Source organism: Verticillium alfalfae, genomic scaffold, assembly GCF_000150825.1.
Source record: "Verticillium alfalfae VaMs.102 supercont1.2 genomic scaffold, whole genome shotgun sequence".
Classification (NCBI taxonomy): Eukaryota; Fungi; Ascomycota; class Sordariomycetes; order Glomerellales; family Plectosphaerellaceae; genus Verticillium; species Verticillium alfalfae.
The window spans coordinates 2308816-2326143 of record NW_003315037.1 but is presented as its reverse complement, the minus strand read 5'-3'; the positions used below and the strand labels follow the sequence as shown (position 1 = coordinate 2326143).

At 58.9% G+C, this 17328-nt stretch overlaps 6 protein-coding genes and 1 non-coding gene across 7 annotated transcripts; 5 read left to right on the top strand and 2 right to left on the bottom strand.

Moving 5' to 3' along the window:
• Positions 1 to 521: 521 nt before the first annotated feature.
• On the top strand, positions 522 to 1653 carry VDBG_02181 (synaptobrevin; the record flags this gene model as incomplete). The annotated part of the gene is made up of 3 exons (XM_003007947.1): positions 522 to 837; positions 1287 to 1518; positions 1581 to 1653. The coding sequence occupies 3 exons, from the start codon at positions 724 to 726 to the stop codon at positions 1595 to 1597; spliced, it is 363 nt and encodes a 120-aa protein (XP_003007993.1).
• A 1864-nt stretch (positions 1654 to 3517) lies between these two features.
• On the top strand, positions 3518 to 5101 carry VDBG_02180 (arg-6; the record flags this gene model as incomplete). The annotated part of the gene is made up of 1 exon (XM_003007946.1): positions 3518 to 5101. One exon carries the CDS (start codon positions 3518 to 3520, stop codon positions 5099 to 5101), a length of 1584 nt encoding a protein of 527 aa, XP_003007992.1.
• Positions 5102 to 6921: 1820 nt separating this feature from the next.
• On the top strand, positions 6922 to 8220 carry VDBG_02179 (beta-Ig-H3/fasciclin; the record flags this gene model as incomplete). Its single annotated transcript, XM_003007945.1, has 3 exons — positions 6922 to 7030; positions 7093 to 7891; positions 7983 to 8220. 3 exons carry the CDS (start codon positions 6922 to 6924, stop codon positions 8218 to 8220), a joined length of 1146 nt encoding a protein of 381 aa, XP_003007991.1.
• A 579-nt stretch (positions 8221 to 8799) lies between these two features.
• On the bottom strand, positions 8800 to 9611 carry VDBG_02178 (pre-mRNA-splicing factor ISY1; the record flags this gene model as incomplete). Its single annotated transcript, XM_003007944.1, has 2 exons — positions 8800 to 9534; positions 9609 to 9611. 2 exons carry the CDS (start codon positions 9609 to 9611, stop codon positions 8800 to 8802), a joined length of 738 nt encoding a protein of 245 aa, XP_003007990.1.
• An 857-nt stretch (positions 9612 to 10468) lies between these two features.
• Positions 10469 to 13484, top strand: VDBG_02177 (conserved hypothetical protein; the record flags this gene model as incomplete). Its single annotated transcript, XM_003007943.1, has 2 exons — positions 10469 to 13360; positions 13440 to 13484. 2 exons carry the CDS (start codon positions 10469 to 10471, stop codon positions 13482 to 13484), a joined length of 2937 nt encoding a protein of 978 aa, XP_003007989.1.
• A 338-nt stretch (positions 13485 to 13822) lies between these two features.
• VDBG_15035 lies at positions 13823 to 13904 on the top strand. The gene has a single exon. It is a non-coding gene; the product is annotated as a tRNA-Ser (tRNA).
• A 364-nt stretch (positions 13905 to 14268) lies between these two features.
• VDBG_02176 (conserved hypothetical protein) lies at positions 14269 to 17286 on the bottom strand (the record flags this gene model as incomplete). Its single annotated transcript, XM_003007942.1, has 3 exons — positions 14269 to 14542; positions 14898 to 15156; positions 15273 to 17286. The coding sequence occupies 3 exons, from the start codon at positions 17284 to 17286 to the stop codon at positions 14269 to 14271; spliced, it is 2547 nt and encodes an 848-aa protein (XP_003007988.1).
• Between the last annotated feature and the right edge of the window lie 42 nt (positions 17287 to 17328).

Here is a 17328-nt window from a genome sequence, read left to right as displayed (position 1 = left end):
TCGCGTGCCCCAGTCATTTTGCAAGAGGGTTGTGGGGGATTGGGGAGGTCTTCCGGAACAGGGAGGCGAGAACGTAAGAAGCGGCATGCCAGATTTAGCGATTGCTGAAAGGCCATCTGGATTCCTGATTCAAAGGTCGATAAGCCACCCTTGAATGAAGATTAGCTACTACTGCTGCCTTTGACAGCCGACACAGACCTAACAGGAGCAATAAAGGTTGCATGACCACGTCATGGGCTCTGGTTCAGGCAGGTAGGTACCTTGCGAAAGAGACCACACGCATCATGCGCAAGCAGGCTCGAAAAGATAGATGGAGGCGCAATGCCCACGTGACTCTCGCACCCAGCCACCTAGGGGTACGTATCCCCTTACACAGGCACGGGAAACAGGGACAGCAACCGTGGCCGTGCAACACCTCAGGCTGTGTTTCGGGCCTGTCGCCTCTTAGTTTGAGCGTCTCACCCAGCTGTTCCGCCCGTTCCCCCAACCATCTTCTTGCAACTCCTCGTCTTCATCTCCCTTCCTGCCACCTTCACCTCTATCCGTCAAAACGAATCGTCAATCCCGCACTCACCTCCACACAACCGCAACAATCAGTCCACATCAGTAAACGCTTGATTGTGACTCCCCGAAAACACTCGCGCCTTTCTCTCAAATCATCTTGCCCGACAGGCTTGCGTCTTCAATCGAGATCACCCCAGCGACCACACACCCAACACCACCATGCCCGAGGACGCCCCCTACGACCCCTACATCCCCAGCGGCCAGGCTGGCGCTGCGTCTCATGGAGCCGAGTCACAGCAGGGCGGCAATGCGCGCACCCAGGCGCTGCAAGCGGTAAGTTGCTCTCGCATTTCCTTGAGTGACGTCGTCGGTGGATTTTATTCTGGCCTCCTCCGCGGCAACGAATCGGCCAACGGGCGACCAACGACCCTGCTTTGCGATTTGTCCGGACGATACGACGCCTGCTCACTTGCGACGAATGAAATGGCAATCTTCCGGCGCGTCCGCCTCGCAGCGCAGCATGTTTGCTTCTGCAAAACGACTACGGGAGCTTCGAAGCTCGTCCCCCCAACCACCGAGTGGTGCGGCTTGGCAGAAGACCCTGCGTCCCATGACGACGCGTTCCAGTTTCCCAGCAACGAATATCTCCACCACCCATGGCGACGCCTTTCGCAGAATTCATTTCGAGCATCGTCGCCAGTCTTCATGTCAATCCAGAATTACCATTTAACGTCGCTGTACCTAGAGTCTGATGACCATGGCTGACGTGTTTCTATTTTTAGCAAATCGACGACACTGTCGGCGTCATGAGGGATAACATCAACAAGGTGTCCCAACGTGGCGAGCGTCTCGATGCGCTGCAAGACAAGACGGACAACCTGGCCGTGTCAGCCCAGGGCTTCCGCCGCGGTGCCAATCGCGTTCGCAAGCAGATGTGGTGGAAGGATATGAAGATGCGCATGTGCCTCATCGTCGGTGTCATCATTCTTCTCCTCATCATCATCATTCCTACTGGTACGTGAAATGTACTCTCCCGTGCTTCTGGAAGCAGTCAACTGACACTGTTCTCCTCACAGTCATTGCGACCAAATAAGCTGCCTTGCCCAGGTTGCGGTTCTCTTTTGAGGGGGATTGCAAAGCTTCTCACGACACGATTACGACACGGCCGATCCACCTCGCGACCTCCGAGCTAGGCGGAGACACCAGCGCTCGGTGGAGGAATTGGAAACGGAGGCGCAGATGCAGGTGGCTGGCCACGCCACAGTGAAGGGAACGAGACTTGTTTTTTTTTTTTTTTGAGCGGCACAGTTTGTGTTTGTCTGAGTACCAACACGTTGTCTTTAGTGGCGATCCTATAGTGCATGGCTCTCGTAAGAGATGCAGACGAGACTAAGAGCTAGGTGTCTGCTATCTCATGACCAACGAGGGCTATGACTTCGGGACCACCCGAATGTGTATGAATGGTGACGGCGTTCCTCCGATTGAGTACATGTACCTTTGACCGTGAAATGTTTCCTCTGCTGAAGTGCTGACGTATTGTACGAGACGAGGTCGAATCGTGTGCAACCGTAGCTCCGAGGGTGCGGGTGGTTGTGACTGCTCGTGAGCACTTGTTGGACAGGATGCCACTCGTTATCACTCGCCGTACTCCGTCTATGTCAGATTGATCACAAGTGAAGTACGCTTTGAGGTAGGCATATTTATATGGCGTATGGGTCGCCGCAATCCACAGGTTTAAGAGGACCCGTCATCGTGCCTTATCAGATCGTTGAGCCAACCAGTGTTGTCGGTGATCCGAGGTGATCCGAGTAACTACTAGGGTGGGCTCCTCTCCTCTCCTGTTCCACATTCAGTCGTCCACACCCGGGATATCTTCTGGCTGTTCAGGTCGCGGGACAATCTGCGCAATGAGGCGTTCCAGGTCTGCAAGGCACGCTGTTTAGCTTTCCTTCTTGGTTTTCTTCTCATGGAAAAATCAATCAGATGCACCTGGAGCTTGTCGACATGCCATTGCGAAGTGCAAGCTGCTACAGTCCGTGTACGAGACCGTCCGCCCTACAAGAACCAAGCGAGCTAGGCGTCCTGGGTCCTGCGACCACTTACTGGCAAGCGTTCAAGCGTCTGCCTTTCTGGGTGTCACCTGGGCGCGTATCATTCCCACTTGAATCCAATGTTTAACTTGATTGCCGTACCAGTCCCTCCTCCTTCAGGGAACCGAGCCGTTGACGATTCGAGCTTGATGCTGCGATGCGTGGTGGAGACTTGGCAAGCCCAAAGGAGACCAGGATACTGCGGCCATGATAGCCTCTTCCTGGCCTGGTTATGCTAGCATGTGAGTTCATTGAGCAGAATGCACCACTGCAGCGATAAGAGGTTGGAAAGCGTGCGTGCGGCAGGCATGCAAAAGCGGTGAGGCTGTCGGATTGGCCGGCATCGGGCAAGCGCATCCCACTTGAAGCGGTTTCGGTCAATTTTTTCCTTCCTGCTGCCAGTGTCAGTGGTCCTGGTCTGTACCTGCTGGTGGTGAGAGCCCAATTGCCGGCTATGACTCCACTGGCCAATTGGTGCCCCTCACTCTCCTCCAAGGCACAAACCCGCAGGGACCACCCACTACAGCATCATACCTTGCCTGGGTAAGGTAGATACCCTGCACTGACATCGATCAACACTACTTGGGGGGGCCTCTGGTCGTCTTCTTTCTACACCCACCTCTGCTCTTCCGAGTCTCTTCTCTCGCCGAATGCCCTTTGCCCACTTCCATTCGGAACGCCTCGCTCTGTCCTGTTTGACCAAGCATTGATCCGACCGGTGCTATAAGCCAGGGAGAGACAATTGCTGAATCCTGTTATCTACGACCCGACGTATCTCGTGTGATTCATATCTAGGCCACTCGGTAGGTAACGTACCTTCCCCAAGGATGCGCTTTGTCTTCCCACCCATTGCACCCGACCAGCAGCCCATTGAATCACTGTTTCACGATCGTTCGGTTTACTGATTCTTCTCGCCAGTCACGATGTTCTCAGCAGGTTCTGCCATTATTAGGGCCGGCGCCCGCCGAGCCGTACCTCGGATCCGACACCGACAAACCCTTTCCAGGCCTCGCCCACGGAAACCAGGCCCTCTCCCTCGCCGGGTCCGCGCTCTGTCGACCACTGAGATCCAGAACAAGCAAGCCACCAGCGACCGCACCCGTGCTATCATCATTAGGACGCTGAGCCAGATCGGCAGCCGACGTGAGGGACAGCAATACCTCTCGTACTTTACGTCCGTCTCTTCGCAAAAGTTCGCCGTCATCAAGGTCGGCGGTGCTATTCTTACCGACTACCTCGATGAGCTCTGCGAGAACATTGCCTTCCTGTACGAGGTCGGCCTGTATCCCGTCATTGTTCATGGCGCCGGTCCCCAGCTCAACCGCCTTCTCGAGGAGGCTGGTGTCGAGCCCGAGTTTGAGGAGGGCATTCGCGTCACCAACCCCAAGACTTTGACCGTTGCTCGCAAGCTCTTCCTCGAGGAGAACATGAAGCTGGTCGAGAAACTCGAGAGCCTCGGCGTCCGCACTCGCCCTCTGACCTGGACCCTGACCGCCGACTACCTCGATAAGGAGAAGTGGAATCTTGTTGGCAAGATCACCGAGGTCAAGAAGGAGCCCATTGAGCAAGCCATTTCGCACGGCTACGTGCCTATCCTGACCTCCATGGCGGAGACCCCCGAGGGCCAGATCCTCAACGTCAATGCCGACGTTGCTGCGGCCGAGCTCGCCAGGGCGCTCGAACCGCTGAAGGTTGTCTACCTCTCTGAGAAGGGCGGCCTCTTCAACGGCGAGTCGGGTGACAAGATCTCGCACATCAACCTGGATGAGGAGTATGACTACCTCATGTCTCAGTCATGGTGCCGTTACGGAACGCGCCTCAAGATCAAGGAGATCAAGGAGCTGCTGGAGACCTTGCCCCGCACCTCGAGCGTCGCCATCATCCACCCCAGCGACCTGCAGAAGGAGCTCTTCACCGATTCCGGCGCCGGTACTCTGATCCGCAGGGGCGACAAGATTGAGGTTGCCGACAGCATCTCGCAGATCAGCGATCTCGCCAAGGTTAAGGAGTGTCTCATCCGGGACCGTGAGGGCATGGATGCCGAGGCTACCGTCGATCGGTACATCGACTTCTTGAAGGACACCCCTTTCAAGGCGTACTACGATGAGCCTTACAACTGCATGGCCATTGTCCTGCCTCCCGGCAAGGATCGTTCGCACGCCACTCTGGCCACCCTGTCGGTAACCAAGGAGGGCTGGCTCAGCAATGTGACCGAGAATGTGTTCAACGCTATCAAGAAGGATCACCCCAAGATGGTTTGGACTGTCAGCGAGGAGGACGAGAACCTCACTTGGTTCTTCGGCAAGTGCGACGGCAGCTTCGTCAACAAGGGCGACGTTCTCTTCTGGTACGGTGTCGACGACTTCCAGGAGCTCGGCGCGTTGACGGAAGAGTTCAACGCTGTTGGTCGGGCCATGCTGGGCGACTCGAACCTCGAGTCCCGCCTGCGCCGCGCCGCGCAAACGTCCAACAGCAACCTGGCGTCGCACGCTGCGTCGTCTCGTTAAAGCCCTTGCCATGGTCTGCAGACAGCAGTGGCCACCATCGCTGCGGGTTTCGGGGCTGAAGCATCGGCCAGGCGCACTGATAGCACGACTGTGAAGCCCAGACCACCCAAAGCTGGATGAACGCCTTCAACAATGTGTTCCCATGCGTGCCGGGCCCACGACCGACCTGGGGCTATACAGAGGATGAAATCGGAGGACAGGGATATGATTGCCATTCAGACAATCATGGCCGAGCACCAGCAGTTTAAACCCTCCTTCGGGGGATCCGGTGTTGGTTAGTTCGACATTCAAGCCAGCGGTGCGTTGCATGATGCTCAAGATAGGTTGCTCTACTCTGCACAGTTCTTGTGCTGCAGACTCTTTGACCTTGATTGGGTTGGTGGTTTGGAAGGACTCCTTGGGAGGTGGGGAGGATCTTTTTCACGGCGATCCCCTGATTTGATGCCTCTTTTCACTTGCGTTTGTCGTTGCCCTTGAGGGGTTCCCTTTCAATCTGGTTGTATATATGGCGTAAGAGGTACCTACTGAGGAAATTTTGACTCGAATCGCAATGGACATGGACCTGAAGCGTGGCGACAGAAGCACCGCGAAATGCTTCTGACGCTGACCATGATGCTCAGTTCCTCAGGCTGAGAGACCCACGACAAGTCAAGGCGGCTGCTGAGTCACTGGGACGGGAGATGGGGCACGGACAGAAAGGTATCACACCAACATTGAGGAGGGATCGACGAACCGAGCCCGCGCGCCTTACGAACGCTACCTTGAACTGCCGATTGAACTACTCGGCAACGCAGGCTCGGGCAGCTGCTTGACGAACTGCTGATCTGCCGGGGCGTTCGCTTGGAGTGGGAAATCAGCATTCTTGTCAAGCAGGCAGCCATGCAGCCGTTGCTGTGAAGCCCGAGCACCTTCGGAAAGATGCCCATGCGTGTTTCCATTGCTCGCAGGATCTCAAGCACGTTTCAACACCATCCCAGCTTCCCATTGGATACTTATATGCCAAAGCACACTACTGGAGTCGAGCGAGTGGATCCTGATCTCGACGACGAATACCTTTCGAGAAGGATCACAACCTTGGCCGAAGCGCAAGCGCGCAGCCAAGAGAAACAAAAAAGCTTGCTGTCATAGGCATGCTTGTTGCCATTGGCATGAGGGAGTTTCGCCCTTTCACCACGGAAACGGCCTGCGGTCCATCCTATCTTCTCTTACCCCTTAGCTGAAGATGAGAGAGGTTGGATATAGCTGAGGGTGAAGCTTGGCGGGCCCTGGAAGATTGGTCATGGGTGCGCGACCTTTTAGTACTCGGCCAACGGCTGCGTCTCAGCTCCCCTGTGCGCCTGCTGTTTGTTGCACGCCCGTCAGTCTGCAATGGGGAATGGTGCGGGGCGCATCTACTTGGGACGTCAAAGAACGAACGTGGAAAAGAGGGCAGGGGGCAACATAGACTGGTTTTGAAGAGGGCTCGTGGCACGCTGCGAGTTGCAAAGTCGTTCAGATGCCCAGGATGGAGGGGGTCGTCGTCGATTTCTGGCTCGCTTGGCAAGTGCCTGGCGCGGTGGTATCGAAGGCAGAGGGCACTGACCTTGCGTGATCAGATCTTGCTCGAGTCTGACGGCCTCGTGATGTTCTGTCATTTGGGCTGTTGCTATATATATCGAGTGAGGGTTCCCCTGAGAACGATGGTGTTTCCCGCGTTTTCGCTCTTCAGGCAAGACCTCGCAGCCAAACTGAGCTTTCGATTCCCACTCCCGCACCGTCCTGGTTGACGGTTTTAATTCAATCGTCCTTTCTAGTTCCTCGTCTCAACTCTATCTTTCAACATGTACTTCTCTGGCTTCCTGACGCTCGCCCTGGCGGCGGCGGCGGCGTCCGCTCAGCAGCAGTTGGCTCAGTTGCTGAGCCAGACCCCTGAGTTGAGCACCCTCAACTGTGTGTTGTGCCTAATGAGCTCAGCAGTTTGCGCAATGTGCTAACAAAGAAACCCTCTGCAGCTCTCTTGGCTACGGTACCTCAAGTCGGCCAGATGCTTTCCACTGCCAACGGCATCACGATCCTCGCCCCCTCAAACCAGGCGTTTGATAAGTTCATGCGCGACCACCCGGACCAGGCGCAAATGTCGAACAACCCACAAGCTGTGACGGCTCTTCTGCAGTACCACGTCGTCATGGGCACGGTCATGTCGAACCAGCTGAGCGCTCAGCCCGTCTTCGGCCAGACGCTCCTCAACGCACCCTTTGCCAACGTGACAGGCGGCCAGCGTGTCGAGCTCTCCCTCGTCGACAACCGCGCCATGATCCTCTCGGGCTACAAGCAGATGAGCATGGTCACGACCGCTGACGTTCAGTTCACCGGCGGCGTCGTGCACATTGTCGACACGGTCCTCGCCGTCCCCGGCTCGCCCGCCCGCACCGCCGTCGACATGGGCCTCACGTCAGCGGCCGGCGCCCTGGGGCGCGCGCAGCTCGTCGACGCCGTCAACGCCATGCGCGACGTGACCATCTTCGCGCCCAGCAACGCCGCCTTCCGCGCCATTGGGGCCACGGCCGACCAGCTCCAGCCGCAGCAGCTCGGCGCCGTGCTGCAGTACCACGTCCTCGACCGTCAGGTCCTCTTCAGCAGCATGCTCGCGCAGGCCCGCGCAGCAGGTGGCCAGCAGGGCACCATGCTGCGCACGCTGTCCGGGGCCATGGTCTCGGTGCGCATGCAGGACGGCTCCGTTTTTGTCAACTCGGCGCGCGTTATCATGGCCGACGTCATCACGAGCAACGGCGTCGTGCATGTACTCGACAAGTGAGTTCTCTGCCCCCCCCCTTCTCCTTCGACTGTGCCGTGCAGAATCCGACGTGTTGGGGTCCAAGAAGACTAACAGGCGATCCTGCAGCGTTCTCAACCCCGCGGCTACCCAGCTGACGCCCGACATGTCGCGTCAGACGCAGGCGCCTGCATTTGACGGCGCGCAAAAGTCCAATCAGGATCCGTTCACACAGGGCATCAACCCGACGACGACCATCAGGCCGGCTATGCAGACGATGAGGCCGAATGCGGCGGGACACGCGGCTGCGCCGGTGGCCGCGGTCATGGGCTTGTTCGGCGGTGCGGTGGCTCTGGCTAACCTGTGAGGTTGACGTGGAGGAAAGAAGGGGGGGAGGGGTAATGTGATTTGTTACTATAGCGTGTACACGATAGCCAACTTGAGTCAAAATTTTCTCTTGTCATTGACGGTCTTCGAATTATGGTATGTATAGGACTAACATCTCGGTTTGAATTGGAGAGTTCGGAGCTATGTGATGTGATGTGTTGTGCGGACCTCTCTCCTTTCAACCCAAGGAAGGCCTTCTTGCTCGGCTCGCTCTCCATCTCTCGGCCACTGCAGCTGATTGAGAATAGGCGTGTTCGGCAAGGGCATATCATGCCTCTGGTGCAGCGTGCAGCCTGATCGCCCCGGCTTTTTTCTATCTCCGAGCGAGGCTTCAGAGGCGGTCGTGAAGACACGGTGCCGTTTCATGGGCACACTGATCGAGGCCTAGGCGATCGGCCGTTTCCCGACTTTTCCCCTGGCGTACGTCAGGCACACCGACTGACTACCTTTCACCAGCACGCCGCGGTGGCCGCTGCACTGAACCCCATAGCAACTCCTGTCGTGATGCTTTTTCGTGTAGGTAGGGATGCTCCCGTGGTGCAAAAACTGATCTTCCGCCTCATAGTTGATCGAGCAGTCGTTTTCTCCTCCGGTCTATCAGCTCCTCCTGCACCTCCTCTAACGTTGGCAGCACCCAGACCTGGCCGTCCCCCGAATCACCAGGCAGCGGCTCCCAGCCTGGCGGCGCCTCCTGCTTGCCCGTGTTGGCCATGTGTTCGGTCGCCTCGGCCTCCTTCTGGGCCTCGTACTGCAGCAGCTCGTCGTCCTCCTCGTCGGGCGCGTAGCCGTAGTAGGCGGCGTCGACGTAGACACGCGGCCTCTGCTCGCGGCCCTTGGCGGCCTTGTCCTCGTTCCCCAGCGACCGCGCGGCCTCGAACAGCTCCTTGACGCCCGGCAGCTCCTTGGCGCGGCCGAAGTAGCGGTACCCCTTGCCGCCGCCGGGGATCTCGCGGCCGGCCTCGTCGTACATCTTGGCGCCGCCGCGCATGTAGTTGGGCCCGCCGAGGTTGCGGATCTGCACCTCCCACATGTACTTCTCGCGCATGAGCTTGTTGATCTCGTCGTTGAGGTCGCGCACCTGGTAGTCGCTGAGGCTCGTCTCGTGGATGCGCGACACCTTGCGGGAGATCTCCTTGAGCACCTGGCCGCGCCACTTCTCGCACGTCGGGATCGCCGTCACCTCTGTGATCATCTTGGGCCGCCGTGTGCGCCCGACGTCGATGATTCCGAGGTCCGCGGCCTGGGCCTCGCGGAAGCGGAAGAGCATCGACTGGGCTTTTTCTGAGTTGCGCGCCTGCACTCATTTCTCGTTAGCATTGCCTGCCGCATTGGCGCGCAGACGTGGGGAGGATGCCTGGGGCAGCTGACCATTTTTTGAAGTAGTCCCCGGAGGGTGGTGCTGAGGGAGCAGGAATTGTGGGAGACCTAGGGTGGTCGGAGATGTCTGGTATGGTGTTGAGGTTGGAGGATGAAAGTCAATGAATGGCGAGGCTGATGGGACGAGGGTCGTGGCTGGCGTGAATGCTGTACCGTAGAGTCGGCGTTCCAATGGCAACTTGCTGGGCACCTGGTCACGTGAAGGACTACATTTGGCGCATTATGGTTCGAAGTACTGACTGCCTTGCTAACAGGATAAGGTGTACTGGAGCACCCAACTCACGGGAAGCGAAATAGTCTTCCAAGGCCATGCTTCGTAGCAACAGACTCGCAGTTTGTAGCTCATGTATGTTCGGATTCTTGTCTTGCACCAACGTCTGCCAATACTCTGGGTGATTCGCAATGCCAGTTCAATGCCCGCTCATTCGTCACCAGTGAATGCATGAGTACACGACACAAGACCACTCTGGGGACTCGAGATCCATTGCCAATGGAATATCATGCGCGTCCTTAAAGTTCTGGTGATATGAATATGGTGCTCCAAGTGTGTTTGACCACGCGTTGGGCTTCTTTGTTCGTTCACCTGGAGACATGATCAAAAGGTGATGGTGAATGCAGAGCTGCACGTGACATATGCCATGAGGAGCTGCCAGAATTCGTGCTTCCCCAAATCCAAGGCGGGACCGGGGCATCTTACGTAGCTCCACCTCCACATCCTTCGACCACCTACCTCCCAACACCCATCCACTCCGACAAGCTTCGAGGCACCACCCAGCTCAGCCCTCGTCGTCTCGCGAAATCTACCCGAGTCGAACGAAAGATACCTGGGAAGCTTCTGGCAAGTTCTCACAATGCGGCCCTCGCTCTGGCGCTCGCCGGCGTTACTGCTGGTCGCTGCCACTTCGGCCGTCCAAGCCATCTACCAGGATGAGGTCGGCGACATTGACTACCACCACGAACTCATCGGCCTGCCGCAGATCGAGACGACTCTCTTCCACCGCCCCAGGAGAGACGACAAGGCGAGCCTCCTCTACACCCTGAGCGACGTCGGCGTCGTCGGCGCCATCAACCCTAGCAATGGCGGGGTTGTCTGGAGACAGTCCCTGACGGGAAACATCACCAACGGGGGAGGCCACCTGCGCGCCGCCGAGGGAGAGAACTGGATCGCGACTGCCTACGGCCACTCGGTCCAGGCGTGGAACGCCCTATCCGGACGCAGCGTCTGGTGGCTGGATTTCACTGGCGAAGTCAAGGACCTCGAGGTCATGGAGCTGACCGAAAACGACCGCAAAGACGTGCTGGCGCTGTTCGAGGAGGACAACGGCGCGACGACCCTGAGGAGGCTCAATGGCCAGACCGGCGCTGTGGTCTGGGAGATCAGCGATGCCGTCAACGACGTCCCCATCCAGGTCTCGACCAACATTGAGAAGATCTTCGTCGTCAGCCTCTACGGCACCCTGACCTCGTACGGCCTGAGGGTCTCCGTCCTCGACATCCACACCGGCAAGCGCGTCAACGAGATTCTTCTCGGCACCAAGGGCGATGTCGACAGCAAGGACGACATCATGTTTGTTGGCGCCAACTCGGCCTCTCCCATTGTTGCCTGGGCCGACAAGGGCCGCTCCAAGCTCTACGTCAACGTCCTCGGCACCAAGAAGAAGCACGAGTTCCCCCTGCCTGCTGACACCACCGAGGTCGCCATTCATGCGCCTCACCACTTGCAGTCGGAGCCTCACTTCCTCGTGCACAGCCGCACGCCCACCGCCAACAAGGCCGACGTCTACCACATTGACCTCAAGACCAGCGCCGTCACCAAGGCCTACGAGCTTCCTCTGCTGCCTGGCGTCGGTGCCTTCTCGACCAGCTCCCAGGGTGCCAATGTCTGGTTCACCCGCATTACCGACGACGAGGTCATCCTCACCTCCTCCGAGTCGCATGCCATCCTCGGACGCTGGCCGTACAAGCCCAACACGGAGAGCTCGCAGGTGATCCACGGCGTGTCCGAGGTCATCAGGAAGCCCGACGACTCGTACGCTGTTCGAGCCGCCGCTCTCACCCGCTCGGACGACTGGGTGCTTGTCCGCAACGGCGATCTGGCTTGGAGCCGCCCTGAAGGTCTGACGGGCGCCGTTGCCGCTGCTTTCGCCGAGTTTCCCGAGAATGCCCAGTACGCCAAGGTGCTCGAGGAGGAGGCCCATAGCAACGTCGTGTCCGCCTATGTCCACCGCGTCCAGCGTCACCTCAAGGACCTCGAGCAGCTGCCGGACTGGCTTGCCTCTATTCCCCAGCGACTCATCAGCAGCATCACGGGCTCTGACGCGCCTGTCAAGAAGGACGGCCTTCACCGGGACAGCTTTGGCTTCAACAAGCTCGCAATCTTGGCCACTCGTCGTGGCAGGGTTTACGGCCTCGACATTGGCAACCACGGAAAGGTTGCGTGGTCCTCCGCCGCATTTGCCATCCCTTCGGGCCAGACCTGGGATGTGAAAGGTATGTTTGTCGAGGACCACAGGGGCCTCGTCACCATGCGTGGATCCAACGGCGAGCAGGTCGTGGCCAAGACCACCACAGGCGAGATCGTCGAAGTGCTGCCCGAGGGCGCCTGGCCCAAGGTGGAGGCCACTGCCATTGTCGACAGCGCTTCCGGCCAATGGCTTCTTCCCATTGGTGTCGATGGTCAGGTTGGCGACGTCCCTGCCGAGTGGACGCCCAAGCAGACGGTCGTTGTCCGCAGCGCCGACGGCGGGCTCAAGGGCCTGACCTGGTCAGGCGTCGAGGGCTCTGCCAAGGAGGTTGTTTCCTGGACCTTCCTGCCACCCGGCGGACAGACCATTGTCGAGGTGGCCACGCGTGCCTCGCACGATCCTGTCGCTCAGATCGGAAGGGTTCTTGGTGATCGCAAGGTCAAGTACAAGTACCTTAACCCCAACACGGCCGTCGTTGCGGCCACGAGCGCGGCAACGTCCACCCTGACCATCTACCTCTTGGACACCGTCTCTGGCCAGATCCTGTCCTCCAAGACGTACGAGGGCGTCGACGCGTCCAAGAGCATTGACTGCGCCGTTGCAGAGAACTGGTACGCCTGTACCTTCTTCGGACAGTACGCACTCAAGGATGCCCAGGGCCATGCGCTTTCCGGGCAGTCGCTCAAGGGATACCAGATCGTCGTCACGGACCTGTACGAGAGCAACGAGTCCAACGACCGCGGCCCTCTGGGCTCCGCTGCCAACTTCTCCTCTATTGAGACGGTCGATGAGCCCACGGGAGCCCCCCTTCCCTTCCTCGTGTCGCAGGCATGGGTCCTGTCCGCGCCCATTGTGGCTCTTGCCGTCACACAGACGCGTCAGGGCATCACCAACAGGCAGCTCCTCGGCTACCAGCCCGAGACGCACGGCATCGCTGGCCTGCCCCGCCAGGTCCTCGAGCCTCGCCGCACTGTAGGTCGCGATCCCACGGCCCAGGAGGTCGAGGCCGAGGGCCTCATCCGGTACACACCTGTCATCGAGGTCGATCCCCGCCAGGTCATCACCCACCAGCGCGACGTCATCGGCGTCAAGGACATCATCGCGACCCCGGCCCTGCTCGAGAGCACAACTCTCGTGTTTGCCTACGGTATTGACATCTTCGGCACCCGCCTCGCGCCGAGCCTGTCGTTTGACATTCTCGGCAAGGGCTTCGACAAGGTGACCCTCATCGGCACCGTGCTCGCCCTCGTGGCTGGCGTGGCTGCGTTGAAGCCTATTGTAGGTCTTTCTCCTCCTCGTTTTCGCCCGGGCTGGTGGCGTCCCTTGCGTATCGAAAGCACTCGCTAACAATCTACAGGTCCGGAGGAAGCAGACGGATCTGCGCTGGACAGCGCCCAGGTGATCCGAAGCATGGCGGAGCTAGTTGTACATTACGAACAGACCATAATAGATATCCATTCAAGTTGACGTGCTGTCGAGGCTTCCCGATAATGGGGTGCAACGACAAAAGTCGGGTGAGGCGCATTGCTCATGTTGACAGCTCGCTCATGCAAGCCAATCTATCCTGTCATTATTGGGCCAGAATCTCCTCAACGTTCAGTTTCCTCCCGCGCCTCGATCGTCACGATCTCCGTGACCCACTCCGCAGGATGTTGTCCCAAGCGCGCGGTCAGCGTCGGGCTAGGGGTGGAGTCGGTTGCGACATAATCCCGCAGATTCGACCCCGATGACACAGCATCTGGCGAGATGGCAGAGTGGTCTAATGCGATAGACTAGAAATCTATTCACTTCGGTGGCGCAGGTTCAAATCCTGCTCTCGTCGTTCTACTTTTGCTGACACGGCCGAGGTTGAGTCAATTCACGTTTTGTCTGCGTGGTGCTCTGATAGGCTTGTGATTCCCTTACCTTGACGAAAATGCTGCAGCAAGTTCTCAGCGAGTGGGAGACAGATGAGCGACGGGAACCAGGAATCAGCGACATGGATCATGGGCAGGGAATTTACGAGTGGCATGTCATTCAGCGGTTTGGAGTCAAGGCTTTCCAATTCAGTCAAAATCAAATGATATCTAGCGTGCGCCCCCCCCCTTAAACAAAAGCAGAAAAATGGAACATGCATCCGTCAGACACCATCACCCCAACCCATATGTCAGCCTACATACTTACACAATTATGTTCGTTCGAGCGGCTCAGCTCCTACCGCAGCACGCCGCCGTGGGCTGCGGCTCGCCCAAGAAGGTCGTCTCGCCTTCGATCCACGACTTGGTGACGATCCTGCACACCCCGCCGGCCACGGGCGTCGTGTACAGACCCGGCGGCAACGTCAAGGTGCCGTGCACGACGACGGGCTTGGTCGAGGCGGCGGGCTTCGCCGTCGTTGTGGTCGTGTCGACCGCTGTCGGGAGCGCCGAGACGATGCCCGTCTCGGTCTCCTCGGCCGTGCTGCCGGCGCCTCGCGTCGAGCTTGGTGGGTTGTAGGGCGGAGGGGGCGGAACAGAGAGCGAGCCGGGTAGAGTCTTGGTCGAGAATGTGGACTGCGAACCCGAGATGGAGACCGGCAGCGAAGTTGGCGCTGCGGTGGAGGGGGATGCAGGCTCTGATCCGGACGTGTATGGCGAGGCTGAAGAAAGCGTGGAGTAGGGGACGGATGAGGGCTGTGCCGATGGTGGTGCCGATGGGACAGAATAGACCGGTGCCGATGAGACGACAGACGGGGCCACTGAGGGAATGATGGAGGAGGGCACCAGAGATGGCGAGATTGATGGCATACCAGAGACGGGCGTCGAAGGGTCCGCAGAAGAGGGGACTGGCGGCTCACTGGACGGTGCTACTGACGGTGGGAGAGAGGAGGGACCCAGCGAGGGGAGGACAGATGAGTGAAGTATGGAGGATGGGAGAGACGAGGGGGCCAGTGAGGGTATCGAAGATGGCATCGATGATGGTGCTGAAGATGGCATCGAAGACGGCATTGAGGACGGCATTGAGGACGGCACTGAAGATGGCATCGATGAAGGCATCGAAGACGGCATTGATGAAGGAATCGAGGACGGCATCGAGGATGGCGCTGATGATATCGGCTGTGACGGAGGCACAGATGACGGCGCCGCGCAAACAGAAGCTAGAAAGAAAGAGTTCGTCGTTAGCGATGGTCCTCCGACACAAGAGCACGAAACCAAAACCAGAGCCAACTTACTCGAGACGGCAAACAGCCGCGTCACAAAGCAGTTCAGTGGATAATCCGTGCCGTCGGGATCGGTAAACGTGGCATACAAGACGTCTTGGTCGTCGAGACAGAAGCCTGCGCGGCCGCCGAAGAAGCTGGGATTGACCCACGCGAGCTCGTCGCCAAGGAGCGTGAAGCTGGTCGCAATGTCGCCACCTGACGGTACATCAAGTGGAGACAGGGCCACAAAGGTGATGTCCTGCCCGGTGACGACCGGACTGCCGTTAGAGTCGAGACGGCCTCCGTCACCGCCGGTCGTGAGGGTGAAGGTTGTCGCTGAAGCACACTCGTCAATGCCGACGGGGCCCGAGTTGCCGACCAGCAGGAGGTCCTCGTTCTGGCGCCTCCCGTAGGCCCGCGCGGCTCGGCGGATGGGCGGTGACGTAGGCGCCTCTTCGCCGCCGCTCGGCTGATCAATGTCGTTTTCGCCGATGGAGAGGAGGAATGTCGTCGACTCGCTCGTTGGCACCGTCACACTGGATGACACGCCCGAAGGGGGGATGATGGTGGAGCTGGGCGACGCGCCGTCGGCCTCTTTGTCGTAGACGACCAGTCTGCGGTTGCCGCTGCAGATTTGCGTCATGTTCCCCAGACAGGTCTGGTCACATTCTGCCTCGGGCACGAGTACTGAGTTGCCTCGGAGCTCGTTGCGACACGCGCAGCGGAAGCGGAAATATGTGGCGAAGTAGCGATAGTCGGTGCACAGCTCTGCGCAGAGATCAAGCGACATGTCGAACTCTTCGAAATCTTGACCGTCAAAGCCTGGGTCCTCCATCACGTCCGTCGAGTACGTCTGGCAGCCGACACGCTTGAAGGGGCCGACGACGGGTGGCCGCGGGTCGCCTTGGCCGTCCCCATCTCCGCCGTCTCCATCCCCGTCCCCATCACCATCGCCATCACCCTCACCTTCGGGAGGCTCGCCCATGTCGTACAGGGCCATGCGCGTGTCGCCGCCACAGTACTGGTCCTCGTTGCCACCGCACGGGGTGCTGCACTGCTCCTCATCGGCAAAGTCGGTGGCGTTGAGAGTTTCGTCGTCACACAGACACTGCTGGCCGTCGACGACACCAAAATATTGGAGTCCGTCACAAAAGGTAGCGCATGTCTGCAACGTCATGTCGGTGCTGGTGGTCGATCGAGCGAATTCGGTGAGGCCCGAGGTGATCCGGCATCCGCGCCGAAAATACGGCCCCACAACGGCCGGTCGGAGCTCCGTGCCTCGGTCGTACAGCGCTACGCGCTCCACGCCGCCGCAGAAGACGGACGCGTCACCAGCGCAGGGCGAAGAACACTCTGCATCGGGCCCAGGGACACCTTCGGGGTCGCTGAGCTCGTCGCCACAATAGCAGGTGTTGCCCTCGGCAGCGCCGAAGTACCGGGAACCTTGGCATGTCGTAGCACACGTCTGTAGCGTCAGGGATGGGTCGACAGTGGGCTCGCCCGAGAGGACGAGGCCACCAGTAGATGTTGACTGGAAGCAGCCGAGTCTGTTGTAGTTTCCGACAATGACTGGAGATGCGTCGGCGGGATCCGCAGGGTCGGGGTTCTCAGGATCAGGGTTCTCGGGCTCCTCAACATCGGGCGTCTCTGGCCCGTAGACTGCAAACGCATCCACGCCACCGCAGAGCACGTCGGACTCTGTGCATGGCACATTGCATTGTTCCTCGTCCACTTGTGATGTGCCTGACGCTCCGCCGCACGAGCACGTATCGCCGTTCCGCACGGCAAAAAATGCTGCCCCTTGCCCCGTGCAAACCCCCGCACAGTATTCAAGTGTCGTGGTAGCCGGCGACTCGGTGTATGTCGCATCAAACGTCTGGAAGCACCCAACCCGCTGGTACTCGCCTACCTCGGCAGGGCGAGCCGGATCTGCTTGCCTCGCGATGACGGCCGCGCCAGGTTGTGTCGTGCCGGTGGCGAGCCCGAGTGCAGACGCGGCAAACACGGCCGTCGCCGACACGACCACTTTCGCAAACCGCGCCATAATCCAAACAATATCAATCAAAACCCCACAAAAAGAGTGTGA